The sequence below is a fragment of the Acomys minous genome, assembly GCF_964271855.1.
Source record: "Acomys minous genome assembly, chromosome: 2".
Taxonomy (NCBI): Eukaryota; Metazoa; Chordata; class Mammalia; order Rodentia; family Muridae; genus Acomys; species Acomys minous.
In genome coordinates, this window is record NC_140484.1 from 71,862,232 (window position 1) to 71,883,260 (window position 21,029).

Below are 21,029 nucleotides of genomic sequence, written 5' to 3' on the forward strand. Positions count from 1 at the left end.
TTTAATCCCAGCACTCAGGGGGGCAGAGATGATGGAGGATCTGTAGACTCAAGGCCAGCCTGGTCTGCAGAGTAGGTTTCCAGGCAGCCAGAGCTGCACAAAGAAACCTTGTCTCAAAAAAAAAAAAAAAGAAAGAAAGAAAGAGAGCCAGGCATAATGACACACACCTTTAATCCCACACTGAGAGGCAGAGGCAGGGGGATCTCTGTGAGTTGAGCTACCCTATCTCAAAAAACAAAAACAAGGAAGGAGGAGGAGGAGGAAGAGGAAGGAAAAGGAGAAGAAGAAGAAGAGGAGGAGGAGGAAGAAGAAGAAGAAGAAGAAGAAGAAGAAGAAGAAGAAGAAGAAGAAGAAGAAAAGAAAATAGAGCCAGGCATGGTGGTGCACACCTTTAATCCCAGCACTTGGGAGGCAGAGGCACGCTGATGTCTGTGAAATTGAGGCCAGCTGGTCTACAAAGTGAGACCAGGACAGACAGGCTACACAGAGAAATCCTGTCTCAAAAAAGAAGAAAGAAAGAAAGGAAAAGAAAGAAAAAGAAGAAAGGAAGAGAGAGAGAGAGAGAGAGAGAGAGAGAGAGAGAGAGAGAGAGAGAACAACAACAAAAAAGATGGTTATATATTTCCAGGACTTAAAAATAAAAAGCAACTTTGTTATCTAAAACCACAATTAGATGTTTAGCTCTCTGAGCATCCATTACCCCAAACTCCAAAGACAGTCCCAGTACCCAGAAGTGCTCAGCCTGGACTACAGAGGGTCTCTGGGAGTCAGATGAAAGCCAGCGATCCTCAGGAGCTTGTGGAGCCCACTTGCCCCGGCCCAAGGAGTCACTTCCCTTATCACTGCCAGAAGGGACAAATGGCTGCCTGTGCTCCCGTCAGCATACCTAGGGCCATGCTCCCTGAGTGTCACAGGTACCCCAGAGTTCATCATTGCCCTCCCTCCCCTTCCGCCCTAAACCGCCTCCAGCTCACAGGCCTCCCTCCTCCCAGCCTCGCATTCTTTTCCTAACCCTGCTGGGTTTGGCCATTCTCTCTGTCTCTCTCTCTCTCTCTGTCTCTCTCTGTCTCTCTGTCTCTTTCTGTCTCTCTGTGTCTCTGTGTCTCTGTCTCTGTCTTTCTCTGTCTCTCTGTCTCTCTCTCTGTCTCTCTCTGTCTCTCTGTCTCTCTCTGTCTCTCTCTGTCTCTGTCTCTTTGTGTCTCTCTCTGTCTCTCTGTCTCTTTCTGTGTCTCTGTGTCTCTGTGTCTCTGTCTCTGTCTTTCTCTGTCTCTCTCTCTGTCTCTTTCTGTCTCTCTGTGTCTCTGTGTCTCTGTGTCTGTCTTTCTCTGTCTCTCTCTCTGTCTGTCTCTCTGTCTCTTTCTGTCTCTCTGTGTCTCTGTGTCTCTGTGTCTGTCTCTCTCTCTGTCTCTCTCTCCCCTCCCCCCCTGCCCCCCCTCCTCATTTCTGTGTCCCTTTCTCTATATCTCTGCTTATCTCATGGTCTGGTCCAATCTACTGGTTTTCTCTGCTTTGGACTCTTCCAGATACCTCTGGCTGTTTTCTCTCTCACAGCTTCCCCTTAACCAGACAACGGGGTGGTGGGTCGTGTTATCAGTTTATACACTGGCTGTCCCACCCCACCCCACCCCACCCTGTCTGTTTTGTGTAGGGAAAATGCTCTCTCACTCAGGGTTACTGCTTTCTCTAAAGTTCTTGTTGCCTAGTAAACTTCCTCAGGGCCAGTGAGTGTGAGGCGGTCCCCTCTGTCTGCTTCCACGTTGCCTAGCAACCCCTGATGTTATCACCTGCCACTGCCAGGCGTGCATCAGGCAAGCTCCAGGTATGTGCTGATAAAAAGGACCCTGCAGCCCTTTGCTCCCTCTTACTCCTCCTCCTCCTCCTCCTTTCTCTCCTCCTCTGCTCTCTCACCATCTTCTCTGTGTCTCTGTTTCTCTCACTCTTTCCCCCATCCCCCACCCTCATGGCTCACTCAGACCCTACTACTCTACCCCTCTCTCCAGGCCCTAACTCTTCCCCCTTCCCTTCACCCCTAAACACACTTCTTATTCTTTTTTTAAGATTTTATTTATTTTATGTATATGATGGTCTATCTGCATGTATACGTGCAGGCCAGAAGAGGGCACCAGATCACATTATAGATAGTTGTGAGCCACCATGTGGTTGCCGGGAATTGAGCTCAGGACCTCTGGAAGAGCAGACAGCGCTCTTAACAGCTGAGCCATCTCTCCAGCCCCCTAAACAAACTTCTTTATAGCAGATACGTTGCAGCGTGGCATTTATTATATTGTAACATTGGTGCTGTGAAACTTGGGGAAATCCTATTGTCCTGGCACACTGGGACCCCGTCTATGCCCACTGCTTGCAACAGATTTGCTCTCTGGTGCCCTTGGAGACGCCCAGTGTTCAGGGCTGTGGCTCTTCACCCATGCGAAGGTGTCCCTATTCACATCTCCAAGTCTTTGAGACACCTAGCCTCTAAATTGCCTCATCACACTGCCCAAGCTATTAAGGGACTATGAAAAACTCTTCGTTTCTTTTCCCAAACCCTGTTTCACACCGCCTGGGTGCTCTCCCACGCTGTATTTAAGCCTGCCGCAGGTCAGAGATGCTAACGGCTACTCAGCCACGAGCAACTAACTGCTCTTAAGACCACTCCTGTGATACGTGTGGACCACCTCTCTGTGAATTTGGTTCCACTTGTCTGTGAATTTGATTCTAAATTCTACTTAGAGTCCAGTTCCCCCACATGCTTCTATCTCCACGGGGACCGCTTGCAGCCCCGCCCCCTCCCCCAGCCAGCCTGCAGGAGTTCCAAAGGCGCTCGCTCTTCCCCTCCCGCTTCAATGGACTCTGTATTGCAAAAGCCTGGCCGAGTTGAAAGCCCCAAAACCAGCATACCAAATCTCCAAATCCTCACGTCCACAGACATGATCCCCAGAAATGTAAACTCTGCCATACACTCCCAAAGTCTCTCATCTCTGGGGGACTGTTCCCCAACTCTTAAAAAATCTTTTATCTCTGGCTTCTTTACACTCTGCTCTCAATACATACACACACACACACACACACACACACACACACACACTCTCACACACACACACATATACACACATATTATACATATATATATACATATATGATTATACTGTGAATCCTTATCTAAGGATTTGTATGACTTGCTCATTGTGTTTGTTCATTGGGTATGATGTTTAAAATCTACAGTCAACTCTTGTATCCGTGCCTATGGGCCAACCACATGGCTTACAACTTACCACATGACTCCAACATTTTAAGATGACCACGTGGTGCAAAGCGACAATTATAAAGCTTCTTTGTCCTAATGAACTCTCTTTAATATTTTATCTCCTTTTAGACTAAGAAAACAACAAGTCTCGTTTTAAATTGGTATGGGTTTGGCATGGTGATGGTGGTGCATACCTTTAATCCCAGCACTCAGAGGCAGGGGGATCTCTCTGAGTTCAAGGACAGCCTAGTCTACAAATAGAGTTCAGGACAGCCAAGGCTACACAGAGAAATCCTGTCTTGAAAAACCAAAAAAGGAAAAGGAAGGAGGCAATAGCTCCTTAACCCAAGGTAATCTACCATGTTAGTTCATCAGCCAATTTGTTAGTTAGTTAAAAATACTAACTAAACTGGGCTTGGTGGCACACACTTTTAATCCCAGCACTTGGGAGGCAGAGGCGGGTGGATTGCTTTGAGTTCAAGGCCAGCCTGGTCTACAAAGCGAGTCCAGGACAGCCAAGGCTACACAGAGAGACTCTGTCTCGAAAAACAAAACAAAACAAAATAAATAAATAAATAAAAAATAAGGCAATCAGGCCAGGCATGGGTGCACGCTTTTAATTCCAGCACTTGGAAGGCAGAGGCAGGTGGATCAGTGTGAGTTTGGGGCCAGCCTGGTCTACAAAGCAAGTCCAGGACAGCCAGAGCTGTTACACAAAGAAATCTTGTTTCAAAAACAAACAAACAAAACAAAACAAAGCAAAACGGCAAACAACTTTTCTGTGCTCACAGATTTTTTTTTTCTTTTTTTTGTTTTGCTTTTGCTTTTCAAGACAAGGTTTCTCTGTGTAGCCTTGGCTGTCCTGGACTCACTCTGTAGACCAGGCTGGCCTCAAACTCAGTGATCTGCCTGCCTCTGCCTCCCGAGTGCTGGGATTAAAGATGTGCACCACCATGCCTGGCTTTGTACACAGATCTTATGGTAAATAATTAGAGAAAAAAGATGTAATGCTTACATAAGGCCTAAGGACACAAAAGCTTAAGTTGTTGAGGACCTAAGAAACTATTTTAGGCTCTAAGAAGGTATTTTAAGGTATACAAATTAAAGCGAAAGTCTAAATTGTTATAATAAGGTGATTCAAAGTATAAAAAAAGGCTTCAGATTTCTTCCTAATACTATGTCCTGTACTGTTGTGTTAAGAATGCTTAGAACTTTAGCATTAATCACTGGAGCCCTGATTCATCTAACTCTGGTATAAAAAAAATTCCACTATATGATCCACTATTATAGTTCCAAGCTCAAGATTTTAAATTTTCTTTTTTTTGTCTTTTAAACACATACTTAAAATATTTCTCATTGTGCCAGGCATATACACCCACTCTTCTGGACAGACGGGAGAAGCCTCTCCTTCATGATGTGTAGTCATACCGAAAATCAAGGTCAAGTGAGTTGGCCGGGCAGAGTGGTGCGTGCCTTTTTTTTTTTTTAAGATTTATTTATTTATTATGTATACAGTGCTCTGCCTGCATGTGCACCTACAGGACAGACAAGGGCATCAGATCACATTATAGATGGTTGTGAGTCCACCATGTGGTTGCTTGGAATTGAACTCAGGACCTCTGGAAGAGCAGGCAGTGCTCTTAACCTCTGAACCATCTCTCCAGCCCCGTCCTGCACGCCTTTAATCCCAGCACTGGGGAGGCAGAGGCAGAGGCAGGTAGGTGGATCTCTGTGAGTTCAAGCCCAGCCTGGTCTACAAAGGGAGTCCGGGACATCCAGGGCTACTTTTGCCTTCCCTGACGTCACCTCAAAAAGTGTTCATGCTGTTAGCCCCAAACAGTTTCCCAACCCTCTGCTATGCTATGATACAAAAATGTGTGTCTACTGCCTTTTTCTATAATATGTATTTCACTGCAGATTGCAAACAATGGCGATGCTAACATGTCTAAAGTTTATTTCCTTCGTACACTTAAAAGGGATTCTTGTAAGCTACAGGAAGTCCACCCAAATCCACCCCTCCAGTCAAGCGGCCTCCAGATAAGTACAGCTTAAGTGTCCCACCTATTGCCTGTTTCAGAGGGTAGGATTCACCCTCCTTTTCCCTAGTTTTGGGACTCCTGTCCCCTAACTTCCAAAACCATGGGTCCAAAAGTTTCAAATGCACATACACACACACACACAGAGTTTTCTCCCTAACCTACATAGCTCTGTCATCTGCCAATATATATGTTCCAATAGCCTGCCAAGTCCAGGTGTTTCCTACATCCAAGACAGTCCCAAAACAGCCACCCATAGGTGCTCCAGTGCAAGCTGGCAGACTGCAGCTGGGCCTACTTCTTGCCACAGATGTTCTCAGATCCTGGACAGCAAGTAAGACAGCCTGCTCTTCCAGGACATGGCCAATATTTCAGCTTTTTGATCCATTTCCTTCCCTCCCATTTCAATGCCCTGATGTCAGCAGGATTCAGTCATAGACGAATACGCTGTCCCAATTCATTCGTTATCAACAGAAGGCTGGCATGTCATGCTACAGACCCGGGACAAGCAGCTCCAGGTTTTCCCAGCATCCCTCGGTGTTGGAAGAACACTGCTGTTTGAGACTGCGGTCTTCCCAGCCCTGGCTCTCTGCCTGACTTCATCCAGAGAGAGAGTCTTTACACATAGATGTCCCTAACCACATTTGATACGTGGCCTTCGACACAGCTCCCTGCTAGCTCTCCCGTCCCTTGCGCCTATAGGATAATTAGGTACTTTTGTTCCTGCTCATTTGATTGGAGCCTGCTGCCGTAGGTAAAATGTAAAATAAGCATCCTAAAACTTCCTGGTTTCAACGAATTATGAATGCCTGACCTGGAAACCCCCTATCCACTCCCCAGGGGCTGTACGGCCTTTGCTCTCCCTGAGTAAAGTTCAACTATGCCTATGCCTGTCCTGCTTATGGCCTCCCAGGCCCTTCTCCTCTGCCTCAGTGGGCTGGTGGCCATCAGCCCCGCCCACCCCCCACCCCCCTCAGGGAGGAGGAGAACCGAACCTTGGTCCTACCTGCCGCAGGGCACTGGGTGTGGTGGGGTAAGGGTAGGGCCTTCCCTTCCTGCTTCACCATACAATCCAGACATTTCAGTGGCCTTGCTTTTCCTTCCTCATCCTCCCCAGCCCCTTGCATGGTGGCCCAGAGCCGCTTCCAGTGACCCTGTGTTTCTATACGCTAACTTGTCCTGCAGAAGAAGCAGTCCAACAGCCTCATTCCCACCTCACAAGCCCTTCCTGGTTCCTGGTTCCTCTTTGTTTGTTTTTATAGACAAGTATTTTTTTTCTGTGTCACCCTGGTTGTCTGGACTTACTTTGTAGACCAGGCTGGCCTCGAACTTACAGCGACCCGCCTGTCTCTGCCTTCCGTGTGCTGGAATTAAAGGCATGCACCACCATGACTGGCTTTTCCTCATTTTAAGATATTTATTTATTTATTTGGTCTTTCAAGACAGGGTTTCTCTGTGTAGCCTTGGCTGTCCTGGAACTCTCTCTGTAGACCAGGCTGGCCTGGAACTCACAGAGATCCACCTGGCTCTGCCTCCCAAGTGCTGGGCATATAGGTGTGCAACACCACGCCCAGTGCTTTTCCTCATTAAAAAAATATATTTATTTATTATGTATACAGTGCTCTGCCTGCATGTACAGAAGAGGGCGTCAGATCACATTATAGATGGTTGTGAGCCACCATGTGGTTGCTGGGAATTGAACTCAGGACCTCTGGAAGAGCAGTGTTTTAACCTCTGAGCCATCTCTCCTGCCCTTTTCCTCATTTTTTTTAATTAAACAAAAAAGGGAGGAACGTTAGGAATTCCTACTAGCCTGATTCTAGGTTGCCTGGCAACTGCTGATGTTATCACTTGCCACCTCCAGGTGTGCTCCAGGTGCGTGCTGATAAGATAAAAAGGACCAGCCAGCCTTTTTCTCCCTCTTACTCCTCCCTCTCTCTCTCCCCTCCTCTGCTCTCCCTCCCTCCCTCCTTCCCTCTCTCCCTCTCTCTACCCTCGTGACCCACTCAGGCCCTACCTGCTCTCCCCTTCCCTTTCCCCTTAAATAAACTTCTTTAATAGCAGATATGCTGCAGCATGGTATTTATCAGGTATTATAACAGTGAGACCATTAAAAACAAAAAACAAAAAAACAGGGATGGTGGCTCATGCCTTTAATCCCAGCACTCAGCAGTTAGAGGCAGGAGGATCTCTGTGAGTTCCAGGCCAGCCTGGTCTACATAGTGAGCTCCAGGACAGCCAAGGCTACATAGGCAGACCTTGTCTCAAATAAGTAAATAAATAACCCAAAAGAAAAAAAAAATTCTGCGTCATAGGGAACCGAACACTCAGGATGCTTTTGTTTTACAATTCACTAAGTTGCCTCTGAAGTCAGAGCACTTGTAGTTTAACGGCCTCTATCTGAGAGGTAAGGAACGGAGTCCAAACATTTCCGAATGTGCATTTTGAGTAATAGGCCTGGAACAATGAGAAGAAAGGGCCTGTTAGAGGCCAGCTGAGCTTGCCAGGTCCAGGAGCTGCTCAAAGGTCCTGCCCTCGAGGTCCTCCCTTTTGTCAACAGGGAGGGCATCGCCACTCTACAGCAGTGTGCGTTTGTGTTGTTGCATTTTCAACTGTGTGTGTGTGTGTGATGCAGAAATATGCTGCTGCACCCGTGAGAATCTATTCAACGTACTCAGGGGAAAACAAACAAATCTGCTGTAATTCTATGCGTGCCCAGCCCTGGCTAATGGCCAACTCGGGGCTTAGGGGCAATCTCACTATGTGCACCTTAAGCTTATGCATTCCACACACACGGTCATCCTCTAGTGTCTCTCAGGTTATACTTTGAACTATTTATTTATATATACTTAACCAATTTACTTTGAAGACGGGGTTTCACTGTGTAGTCATGGCTGCCTTGGAACTAAATTTGTAGACTAAGCTGGCTTTGTGACCCTGTGTTTCCTCCCTTGAGCCGCCCCCTAGAGGCTTGTCCCTTGATGCGGGGATGGGCCCAATGGTTGATTGTAAGTCAGGGTAGTCGCCTTTCAACATGGGAATGGAGCCTAATTGGAGTTAAATCTTGGTGAAAAAACTTTAGCACAAATTCTCTTTCTTTTTTTTAAATATTTATTTATTTATTACTATGTATACAGTGCATCAGATCACATTATAGATGGTTATGAGCCACCATGTGGTTGCTGGGAATTGAACTCAGGACCTCTGGAAGAGCAGCCAGTGCCTTTAATCTCTGAGCCACCTCTCCAGCCCCAGCTCAGATTTTCTTAGCAACCCTAAACTTCAGCTATGAGACTGAGTTTTCAGTCTTACAGTTTCTGTCAAGTTTGGTCAGTGTACTGTTTATCACCATTTATATTGGAGGCATAATCCTACTTTGTGTAACAATGTTTCCTGAGCAACCTTACTAGTTCGTCCTCCATAGCATAAATTTATTACTTCAAGTTTCTCCTGCATCGTGAGCACACGGATGCACGCTCGTGTGCAGACCTGGTGCTGATGTTCCGCGTCTTCTTCTATCACTCGTCACCTTTAGAAGGGGTACGTGGGCAAGGCCACCTTGGAGAGGGTGACATTCGAGTGAAGACAGGTAAGGGGGCCGCCCAGACATCTGAGTGAACGGCCTTTTGAGCAGGCCGAGCAGGCAGTGCAAAGGCCTTGAGGGTGGGGCAGGTCTCCGGGAATAAAGTGAAGGTTCTGGGGCAGTGAATGGGCCTTGTCTGCTTGCCGGGGACCTGGAGTCTAAGAAACGAGCCTCAGGCCCACGGGAGGTTATATCTAAGTTATCCGGCTTTTGGCCTTGCCTGGTGGGTTGTCCTGAGTTAGGGTGAGTGGGCTTGGAAGACCAGAACACTAAGGGAGGGCTATACCGTTCCCGGGGTGAGCTAAGCACCCGAAGTCATCCGTCCCTGCGTCCCCTGACTGCAGGTACAGGGTGGCCTGCTGCCACAACCAGAGATGTTGACCCAAAGTAACCTCTTCTTCCTCAAGTTGCTTTTGTCAGGCTTTTTTTTTTTTTTTTTTTTTTGCTTTTTGCTTTTTTAACACAGGGTTTCTCTGTGTAGCCTTGGCTGGCCTGGAAGACCAGGCTGGCCTGGAACTCACAGCCATCTACCTGCCTCTGCTTTCCAAGTGCTAGGATTAAAGGCATTTGCCACCATGCCTGGCTAATGAGGCCATTTTTTTCTTTTTAAACAATAAAGTAAAACCGGGGATGGTAACGCACACCTTTAATCCCACTACTTGGGACGCAGAGCAGGTGGATCTCTGATTTTGAGGCCACTCAGGTTTATAGAGCGATTTCCAGGACAGCCAGGGCTACACAGAGAGACCCTGGTAGCAGAAGGAGAGGCCAGGACAGTCCCATCAGGTGGGCGGAGCTATGTCGTGGCTTAGAGAGAGCGAGAGAGACTGGCTGCAAGTGAGTAAAGGCTTGAGGGAAGATGAGGTCAGACACAGGGAAGGGCAGATTAAAGAGGCAGCTAGCTGTACAGGGCCACACGACAGACTGAACCTGGGCTAGAGCTGAAAGGAGGTAAGTGGTCAGATTCTAATCTTTGCATCTTAAAAGAAAAATGCTACTTTATTTTTCAAAACCTCAGACTGAACAGAGAAGTCTTAAGAACAATACAGCAGATACCAGAGGCTTCTGGTATCTTCATGCATTTCCCTAATGAATGAGTAAGAGGTTGTATGGGAGGGGGAAAAAAAAGTCAGAGACTTCTAGAAGGGTCCCTTCTGAACGGGGCCATAAGAGGAGAGTCAGGGGCGCCCGAGAGGAAGAGAGTGGGAACAGGAAGGAGGAACCAGGAGACGGCTGAGAACCAAGGGAGCACGTGGTCAGATGGCTGAGTTCCGTAGGAGAGAAAGAAGCTGAGGGGAGGAATGGCTCAGGGTCTGCGGATGTTAGCTAGGTAGTGGCTTGGCGTGACAAGTGCTGAGAGGAGCCGGGCCATTACAGGTACCTGTGATGCCAAAGAAGCCACTTTGATACCTTAATATGCACCTCAGCCATTTGTCCTGAGTTTCTTTGGGACCTAACACCTACTGGTAAGTGTTTTGCCCCATTGGCTTCACTTTTAGCTCTCATATTAGTGTTTTTTAGCATTATTAATTTTTTTAGTTAAAGAACTTTTTGTGTGTGCCTGTTGTGTGTGTACCTACGTGTGTGTGCCTGTGTCTGCTGTGTGTATGTGCACAGTAGAAAAGGATGTTTCATTGTCTGTCTCTCGCCCCCTTATTTCCGTGAGACAGGGTCTCTCACTGAATATTTTGCTGTTTTTTTGGCTAGGCTGAGTGGGCAGAAAACCCCGTCAACCCTCCTGTCTCTGCCCCCACCCCCACCCCCACCCCCACCCCCGCTGCTAGCACTGGGAGGGTAGGCGTGTGCCGTCATGTCTGTCCTTTTATGTGTGTACTGGGGAGCTGAGCTCGGGTCTTCACACTTGCGGAGGAAGCACACTGCGGCATCTTCTGCAGCCAGTTCATTTATCTATCTATCTATCTATCTATCTATCTATCTATCTATGGCAACAATTTAAGAGAAAATTTTCCAGCACTGTGGTCATTCACTCTTTTATACCCAGGACAAAGACATTCCCTTTTGTAACCCATTAACGTACAGATAAAAATCAGGAAGGCTAATACCAATTCAATACTAGTTTCTATTTTTGTTTCTTTTTTAAAGATTATTTATTATTATGTATATAGCGCTCTGCCTGCATGTACACCTTTGGGCCAGAAGAGGGCATCAGATCACATTATAGATGGTTGTGAGTCACCACGTGGTTGCTGGGGATTGAACTCAGGACCTCTGGAGGAGCTGCTGAGCCATCTCTCCAGCCCTGTTTTATATTTTCTAATCTATATTAAAATTTTGTGCCACACGTGGTGGCGCATACCTTTAAATCCAGCACTCGGGAGGCAGAAGCAGGTGAATCTCTGTGAGTTCGAGGCCAGCCTGGTTTACAAAGCAAGTCCAGGACAGCTAAGGCTACACAGAGAGACCCTGTCTCAAAAATAAATAAATAAATAAATAAATAAATAATTGCTAATTATTCTGATGATGTCCTCAACAACTTACATATTTGTCTGATTATGTAGTGGTGATGGGACTGAGGGTAGGCATTCTCCTGAGCTGGGTTGCTGTCCCTTCTTGACAACATTTTCAACTTTTTTTGTTTTGTTTTGGTTTGGTTGTTGGTTTTTTTTTTTCCAAGACAGGGTTTCTCTGTGTAACAGCCCTGGCTGGACTCACTTTGTAGGCCAGGTTGGCCTCAAACTCACAAGAGATCCCCCTTGCCTCTGCCTCCCCAAGTGCGAGGATTGTGGGCGTGCGCAATAACACTTTCACTTCGTCTACGATTCTATACGACGGTTCATTATCTCTATGTTAAGCTCCCCAGGCGAGTCTCAAAAAACCAAAAAAAAAAAAAAAAAAAAAAAAAAATCCTTTCTGACTTGAAGAGCATGGGCTGGTTGTTTTGTGAAATGTCCTTGGGGTCCTGTATCTGATATATTTCTTTTCCTGTGTGTGTCTATGTGTATGTACGGTGGGTGGGGATGGGGTCGGGTGGCGGATGTGGGGTGGGGGTGGGGTGGGTGGGGGTGGGTGGGGTGGGATAGTGCCTGTGCCCTCATTTCCACACAGCTAGAGGGAATCAGACATCCGGCTCTGTCACTCTCTGCCCTATCCCCTCCAGAAAAAGTCTCTTACTGTAATGGTTAGTGTTGTCATCAGCCTGACAGGGTCTAGAATGCCGTAGAAAACAGCCTCCAGGACACATCTGTGAGGCTTATCCTGGTTTCCTTGCGGTGGAAAGGCCCCACCCTGGAAGCAGGCTGCAGCAGTTCCGTAGCCTTGGGTACCGGGCTTCATCAAAGGAGGAAGGGACGGTGGCTGCAGGACCCTCTGCTTCCTGCCTATGGAAGCAGTGGCCTCCAGCTCCAGCCGTGAAACCCTCACCATAGTGGGCCCTGCCCTCCGGCTGTGAGGACGGCCTTTCCTTCCTTAACATGACACTTTTCTCACAAGAAAACTAACTCAGTACTCACTCAGCCCGAGTTTCTTCTGCCAATGTCTCCTTTGTCTCTGTCTTTCTCATTTTCTTAAGAGATGAGCTCTCGGTGGGGGAGTGGGGTGGGGGTGGTACAGGCCTGTAATCCCAGTACTCAGGAGGCAGAGGCAGGAGGATCTCTGTGAGTTCAAGGCCCTGTCTCGAAAAACCAAAAATAAATAAAAAGTCAGTTGTGTTTTAAAAGGAATGGCTCCCAAACAAATATGTATCAAAATGATCCATTTCCTAATTCAAGTCAAGTTACAGAAATCATTCAAAGGAAGAAAAGAGCAAGGCCCTTATTCAAGGGGGGGGCCAGGGGGTGGGGGGCCTGCTGCACCAAAACCCTGTGATCAATCTGTACCTTTGCAAAAAATGATCCCAAGCCCCCAGTTCTCACTCAGTTGAAGACTTTTGATTAATTTTTCTTCTTTCTTTCTTTCTTTCTTTTTGGTTTTTGGTTTTTGGAGACAGAGTTTATCTGTCCTGGACTCACTCTATAGATCAGGCTGGGCTCAAACTCACAGAGATCTGCCTGCCTGTGCCATCCAAATGCTGGTGTTAAAGACCTGGGTCACCATACCTGGCTGTTAAGAAAATCTTAATTAATTTTCATCTATGTATATGAGTGCCTGTGTGCTGTGCCATTAGAGGCCAGAAGGGGGCGGGGCATCCAATCCCTTGGGTTAAGGGTGGTTGTGAGCCACCATGGCGGGAACTGAACCCAGTCTCCTCTCGGCCTTCACCCCACGCCTCCTCATAGCGTGTGCGGTGTTAGTACTAGCCTAAACTGAGGGCCACTGGAGCGACTTCAGCTCCTTGTGGTTCCGGCAGTACTCAGCAACCCGGAAAACTTTTCAGGATCATGAGCCCAGTCGGGGATGGGGAGGGGGTTGTTATTTCCTGGGAGCTCTTTGATAGGAAGTGCACCGCCTCAGGTCCTGGCCAAACAGCTGGAAAGGCAGTCACTCTCCTCCCCAAATCCCCCTCTCGGTCCCCTAGTCCTCACCATCCAGCTCTGACCTTTGATATTCTACACTCTAGTGAAAAACCTAAAACTTCCCATCCGGGACCCCAGCATCCCCTTCACGCCTCCACTGAACTGCTGGGTCCCTCTGGCGGCTCGGGGAGTAGGGATGGGTGGGGCAGGATGCAAGGGTGGGGTGGGTGGAGCCAAGACCCACTTCCTTTCCCCCTGGGGCTCACTCTGCCCCAGTCCTCCTGACCAAGCCCCAGGAAGAGCTTAGAGGTGCTCAGCCTGGCCCTGTGCCGCATGTGTACCCCGTTTAAACTGGTAAGAACGTGTGATCGAGGTGGGCGTGAGGATGGGAGTGCTCAGAGGATGAAGGAATGTGCGTATGCTTTGAAAACATGAATAGGATGATGGAGAAAGAGATCAGGAGCCACTGGCTGGCTCAGAGTAAGTGAAGGCCAGTAGAGCATGGCTGCTGGTGGGGTGCGAGCTGCCAAAGCCAAGGGTGGGGGAGGCACTGGCACCGTCTGCTCCCTCGCTGCCTCTGATAATAGTAAAGGCAAGAGTGGAAAGAACCGTTAAACCACAAGTTGGGCTTGGCAGTTGGCAGGGAAGTGGGCAGAGGGAGGGGGCTGGCCAGGTTTCCCTCCCCAACCCGTGTGTGTGTGTGTGTTCTTCTGCAACTTCCTCCATTCAGGTTCCAACTCCTGCTCCCGCCTGTCAAAGATGGCCCTGCTTCTCCACCTCCTCCTCCTCCTCGGGGGCTTCTGGGCCCAGGTGGTGAGCCCTCAAGAGTTGCAGAATGCAACGGCGGCGGCAACGTTGACATCTGTTCCGCATACCAAGGTCCCAAGTACCTCTGAGGCCTTGATTATCAACTCAACAGGATCTACCGGGCCGGTGACAGTGGGCCCTAAGGAGACCACCAGCATCTGGAGGCCGACCCCAACCCCACCTTCCTCACCCTCCTTGGCAACTAGTGAATTTTCTTCTGTTGGGATTCCCGTTGGTGACAATGTGACCACGCCTGTACGGGAGACTACAACCTTCCAAGAAGTTTCCAGCAAGGCATCAGTGCCGTTTCCAGAACTATCAGATGTATCCAGTGACCCTCCTGTCACCACAGCCAATCCTGTGACATTGACCTCTCTGGAAACCGTTAAAGGGACCAGTGCACACCCTGTTACCATGACAACAAGCTCTACCGAGACCGGTAGACCCTCTGTGGCTACAACGGTCAGCTCCAAGACCAGTGGTCCCCCTGTCACCATGGCTACAGGGTCTCTGTGGCCCTCCAATGAGACTCATGGAAGCTCTGCCACCATGACAACCAGTCCTGTGGAGAGTTCCAGTGTGGTAGGTGGCACCCCGGTCTTCAGCGTAAAAACATCCATGACGTCTAGCTCAAAGCCAGAGCCCGTAACCACCAGGACACCACAGCAGGGATCGAGTGGCATGTTCCTGGTGTCAATGCTTGTTGCCTTGGTGGTGGTTGTGGTCCTTGTGGCTCTATTGCTGCTGTGGCGCCGGCGGCAGAAGCGGAGGACCGGGGCCCTGATCCTGAGCGGAGGTGGAAAGCGAAACGGGGTAGTGGATGCCTGGGCTGGGCCGGCCCATGTTTCTGATGAGGAGGCCACAGCAGCAACAGCATCAGGGCCAGGGGGCAGCAAGGGCTCCGGGGCCGTGGAGACAGAGAAGTCCGGGCAGCGGCCCACACTCACCACGTTCTTCAGCAGACGGAAGTCTCGGCAGGGCTCTGTAGCAATGGAAGAGCTGAAGCCCAGCCCAGATCCCAACCTAAAGGGAGAGGAAGAGCCTCTGGTGGGCAGCGAAGATGATGCCGTGGAAACCCCCACTTCTGATGGCCTGCAGGCCAAAGATGGGGCTGCACCTCAGTGCTTATGAGCAACGGCTCTCCATCCAACCTGCTCCTTAACCCTGGATCCTGCTGTCAGCATCCTCACACTTGGCGTTTGTGAACAGCTGTGGACAAAATGCATGCATGCATGCGTTCGTTCGTTCATGCATTCATTCATTCATTCATTCAGCGTCCATTCATTTTCTCTCCCTGCCATGCGTATTCTCTCCCATTTCCTCTTCCTCCCTGCTCTTTGGAATCAGTTCCCAAATCTCCATGAGGATAATCTTAATTGACACATAATTTTCCAAGGCCCGCCCCCCTGCCCCACCCTTGGGATGCTGGGATCCAACTCGAAGAATGAGACAACAGACCAGCAAACTCCCTAGGATGAATTTTTTGTGAAGTACATGGCACCCGGCCCCCAGTAGGGGGCGCCCCTCAGGACTGCCTCTCAACTCCATTTGCTTCCAGCTTGCTCTTGGGTGAACTGTGTGACCTGTGACTTTCCCCGGAGCACTCTGACTTTGGGCTGGCTGGTAGCTGCTGGGGGAGCCTGCCAGAGACTGGTTACTTCTTCTGGGGCAGAGGCAAGAGGATCTGGCTCCACACAGCCCCAGCACCTGCCGTGTCTACTCTGAGGCGTGGTTCGTGTGCAAGATATGACAATTTAAGTGATGGTTGTGAACAGTACTGGTGAGTCCAGACAGCGGGAGAGAGAGCAGGCAGGGGCTGGAGGGACACAGGGACTGCCTCGAACTCGGATTTTGCTCAGACAGGGTAGACACAGCTGGAAACCTAAGCCTATCGGTAGCCCCCCAAAAGAATGCAAGCATGATGGGGGCTAAGTATGCAATCAAATGTGAGTTCTTCAGCCAAGTTGTCATATCCTGTCCTCAAAGGCTCCCTGGAGCCAACGCCCACCCACCCCATGCACACACGCAGCAGGAGGAGGAGAGTCAGCCCAGTGCAGGGCCTGGGTGGCCCAAAGCCACTGGTCCCAATGCCTTTCCCCCAGAGGCTCCGTTTGTCTGTTTCTTCTTTGATTCCAAGGCTGAGGCCCTTCCGTCTTCTAAAGGGAATAAGAAAGAATTAGGTGAGAAGATGGGCCCTGGGGATGGAACATGGGTGCCAGGGGCTCCCCAAGGCTCTGAAGTGGAGAGGGGACAGGTCACCATCGCGCTGCTTCTGGCTCACCAGCCTCTCATACCAGCAGGGAGGGCATGTGGTCCAGAGGTGGTTTCTGGAGGAGATTTGCAAGAGGAAGTTGTTGAGTCAGAGGCATGGTCCTTGAGAACAGACTGACCTACAAAAAAGTGTGTGTGTGTGTGTGTGTGTGTGTGTGTGTGTGTGTGGTTGTGTGTGTGTGTGTGTGGTTGTGTGTGTGTGTGTGGTTGTGTGTGTGTGTGGGTGTGTGGGTGTGTGTGTGTGTGTGTGTGTGTGTGGTTGTGTGTGTGTGTGTGTGGTTGTGTGTGTGTGTGTGTGTGTGTGTGTGTGTGTGTGTGGTTGTGTGTGCCTGGATGGGAGAGGGGACGGTGGGAGGCAGATGCAGGACCATGTGGGAGACGGATGGGGCGTGGGTCAGCTGCTACCACATCAAGCTGTCCCCATCCCCTCCCCTAGTCTGTGGGGAAGAGAAAAGGCTGAGATGGGGACCCACGGGCTGCACTGAACCCACTTCTTATTGCTTGTTCCATGCCATGTGGACCAACTGTAGCAGATGGCAGAAGTGGGTTGTAGACATCCCTTAAGGGACACAGCAACTGTTGTGGTAGATTTTGTCAAGCTGAGTGCCCCAATTTCAGGTGTAGAGGACAATTGTCACCAAACTGGGAGGTCAGAAGCTCTAACTTCCTCTTAGTCCACAGTCATTTCCTGCGCTGTTTCAGGTTTTCAGGTGCAGGGGGGGAAGACAAGGAAAGAGGGTGGAAATGAGGAACAGCACCCAGCAGGACTTCAGCCACCATAGGGCCAACGTGTCCTGAGTGCTAAATGGAGTGACAGGCAAAATTGTCACAAGGCCTCCAAAACGAAGGAAGTGACACACTACCTCTGAAGGGAGACAAAATAGATGAATGTTTATCCCAGGAGCTTGGCTGCATCGCTCCTCCTAGTGGCTTGTGTGCCCGGCAGGCAGTAGGTGCTCAGTGCATACTCACATGAATGAATGAATGAACGAACGAATGAGGCTTTGAAAGCCAGGAAGGGGGAAGAGATTTTTTAACACAAGGACTAGAGGGCGCGAAAGCACATAAGTAAGTGGAGCAGGGATCATGGTGGCACATGGACTAGACAGGTAGCCTCAGCGCAGCAGGGGGAAAGCCGAGTGAGCAATAGCTGTGCTAAAAAGCAAAAAACAGAAAATAAATAAATAAATAAATGCAAACAGAAACAGGAGTGTAAAACATGGTGACAGCGAGTGACTCGTGTTTGTGACCTCCTTGCCAGGTTTTTAGAAACCAATGACCTCAGAAATGCCTGCGGCTGACATGGGGTGGGGAAAACAAGAAGTTAATCTGTAAGTGCACATGTGTTATCTCGTTTTGAATAGAAGCTATACCCTCATATGTTTAGTGTGGTCCTGCAAAAGATGGGGAATTCAAATGTGATTCTCACCTTTTCTGTGTTTTTCAAGTTTTATACAATAAATGTCTTTTATAGTTATGAAAACTATTGGTGAGGGGATGGGGAAATGGCTCACTGGTCATTGCTCTTTTAGGGGACCCAGGTTGTGTTCCTACCCCCTAAGATGGCAGCTCCCAGCTGTCTGTAACTCCAGTCCCAGGAGATCCAATGCCATCTTCTGACCTCTCAGGGCACCAGGTATGCATGTGGCACACATACACACATCAGGCAAAACACCCGTACACATAAAAATAAATCCTAAAATACAGATATATTGCTGAGACAGATGTTTCTTAGAGAGCCATGGGGAATGTGTCTGGGAGAGAGCTGTGGAGCTGTCAGAGTCTTGGAAGGCTTGACTTGTCCTTGAAAGTGTTGGGATGGAGGAAGACATCCTATCTGTCCCATGGGGCCTCTGCAGGCAGTGAGTGACATTCTTCCAGTTGCCTGGCAACAAGTCTAGAGCCGTCCTCAATCCACTCCCCTGTGCTTGCTTCCCTGGTCCTAAGTGCAGCTGACTCCCCTCCTCCCCGTGGGCCCCCCCCTCCCCGCTTTCCCCCCAGGTCCTATCATGTTTTGCTGTGTTCTAATGAGATCCTTTTACAAGCTCCATCCCCCCAAAGTTTGTGTTTATTGGTTGTTGTCTTCCTCCTCCTCTTCCTCTTATGTTTTGGCTACTTTAGGACATGTAGCCTGGGATGTCCGGCTGGCCTGGAACTCCTTGACTTTCTCCCTCTGCCTCCCGAGGCCTGGGATTACAGGTGTGCACCCCCCATGTCCAGCTGCTGTTTCCTTGGTTTTAAAAAGGGATGGTTTATTTGGGTTTTGTTTCTGTTTATTGTTTTTTGGGGTTTTTGTTTTTGTTTTTGTTTTTTCGAGACAGGGTTTCTCTACGTAGCCCTGGCTGTCCTGGATTTGCTTTGTAGACCACGCTGACCTTGAGCTCACAGCCATCTGCCTGTCTCTGCCTCCCAAGTGGGAAGGTTTATTTTGGATTAATGGTTTTTCTTTGTTTTCAAACAGGCAGGGTCTTACCATGTGGCCCAGGTGTCTTGGAACTCACTCCTCCTATGGCAGCCTTCCAGATGTTGAGAGTACAGGATGCCTAGCTAAATATTTTTTTGAATTGGCGTGCAATAATTATTTTGCTTTATGGGGGTGCATATATATATCATATATATCAATATACACACAGTGCATACTAGTCAAAGCAGGGTGATGAGTCTGCCCATCAACTCAGACATTTATTTGTGGCAAAACGTTCAAAATCCTTCGTCTCATCATTTTGAGACATAAACCATGAGCCAGCCCTGCCAGCACAAGCCTGAAGCTCCTAGATCTTGGGGAAGAGTGCAGAAGGACCAGGAATTATGGTCATCCTGGGCTACGTAGCAAGTTTGAGGCCATCCTGAGCTACATGAGAACAAACTATGACCCATAGTCATGCTCACTGGAGTGGTCAGACTTCCTCCTCCTGGCCACAGCTCTGTACCCCGAGCGTCCACTCCTCTCCAGCATCTGAGAAATTCTACTCTAGACCTCAGTGAGATTTACTTATTTATTTATTTGGTTTTTTTTTATGAGACAGGGTTTCCCTGTGTAGCCTTGGCTATCCTGGACTCACTTTGTAGACCAGGCTGGCCTCGAACTCACAGCGATCCTCCTGCCTCTGCCTCCTGAGTGCTGGGATTAAAGACGTGCGCCACCACACCCGTATGAGATTTACTTTTTTAGATTTCACATATAAATTGACTGTTCTGAACACACGTGCACACACACTACTGACGCACACTGCTGACACATACACTACTGATACACCACACACACACACACACACACACACCACACACACTACTGACGCACACTGCTGACACATACACTACTGATACACGACACACACACACACATACACACACACACGCACACACACACACTACTGACGCACACTGCTGACACATACACTACTGATACACGACACACACACACACACATACACACACACACGCACACACACACACACACACACCACACACTACTGACACAGAGTCTCAGTTTAGTTGGCTAAGCTGGCTCCAGACTCTCGATCCTCCTGCCTCAGCCTTCCAAGCCCAGGATCACAGATTGCCTTGCTTACTGTTCTGTTGCTGAAGAGACACTGTGACCAAGGCAGTTTATGAAAGGAAGTGTTTAACTGGGAGCTTGAGTGCAGTTTCAGAGGCTTAGTCCATGACCACTACGGCAGGGAGCATGGAAGCAAACAGGCATGCGTGGTGCTGTAGCAGGAGCTGAGCGCTCACATCTTCATCCACAACCGTGAAGCAAAGAGAGACAGGGAGGGAGGGAGAGAGAGAGAGAGAGAGAGAGCGCACCAAGTGGGGGTGCCATGGCCTTTTAAAACCTCAAAGCCCTGAGGCTGGAGAGATGTCTCAGTGGTTAAGAGCATTGGTTGCTCCTCCGGAGGACCCAGATTCAATTCCCACCACCCACATGGCAGCTCACAACTCCCTGTGACTCCAATTCCAGGGGATCTGACACCCTCACACCAATGCACATGGGCGTGGTGGCACATGCTTTTAATCCCAGCACTCAGGGAAGCAGAGGCAGGTGGATCGCTGTGAGTTCGAGGCCAGCCTGGTCTACAAAGTGAATCCAGGACAGCCAAAGATACACAGTGAAACCCTGTCTTGAAACCAGCAAATAAATAAATAAATAAATACCTCAAAAGCCCACCCCCAGTGACACACCTCCTCCAACAGGGCCACACCTTCTAATCCTTCTCAAACAATTCCACAACTGCTGACCAGGCAGTCAACTATGAGTCTTTGGCCATCATTCTCATTTAAACCAACACGGGGGGCGGGGGGGGGGGCGGGGGGAGGTTACCACCATTCCTAGCTTGAGGTCACTCAGTATTTGTCTGTGTCTGGCTAATTCTATGTAATGTAATGTCTCGAGAGTCCTCCATGTTGTCCCTCATGACAAGATTTCACTTACCAGAACAGCGCTCCAATGATTTAATAGCGTTCTCTTGCGTATACAGCCACATTTTCTTATCTATTCTTCTATTGATGAATACCTGAAACTCAAATAGTTCAAAAACTAAATAATTCTCTGTGTGTGTGTGTGTGTGTGTGTGTGTGTGTGTGTGTGTGTGTGAGCGCACGTGCATGCATCACTTGAGTGCAGGTGTCTGTAGAGGATAGGAAAGGGCACAAGGCCAGGCACAGTGGTGCACACC

General features: G+C 49.0%; 1 protein-coding gene across 3 annotated transcripts; it reads left to right on the forward strand.

Moving 5' to 3' along the window:
- Positions 1-9,712: 9,712 nt before the first annotated feature.
- Positions 9,713-17,688, forward strand: SPN (sialophorin). Of its 3 annotated transcripts, XM_084751360.1 has the most exons (3): positions 9,714-9,814; positions 10,241-10,329; positions 14,006-17,688. In XM_084751360.1, exon 3 carries the CDS (start codon positions 14,035-14,037, stop codon positions 15,211-15,213), a length of 1,179 nt encoding a protein of 392 aa, XP_084607486.1. In that variant the 5' UTR covers positions 9,714-9,814; positions 10,241-10,329; positions 14,006-14,034; the 3' UTR covers positions 15,214-17,688. The 3 variants fall into 3 exon arrangements, with proteins under 3 accessions (XP_084607487.1, XP_084607486.1, XP_084607485.1); XM_084751361.1 differs by lacking the exon at positions 10,241-10,329 and having other exon boundaries at positions 9,713-9,814; XM_084751359.1 differs by lacking the exons at positions 9,714-9,814; positions 10,241-10,329 and adding an exon at positions 13,509-13,629.
- Positions 17,689-21,029: the final 3,341 nt, after the last annotated feature.

Bases quoted from the DNA above. Each gene is read 5' to 3' on its own strand.
- SPN (XM_084751361.1), top strand. From the start codon at position 14,035: ATGGCCCTGCTTCTCCACCTCCTCCTCCTCCTCGGGGGCTTCTGGGCC.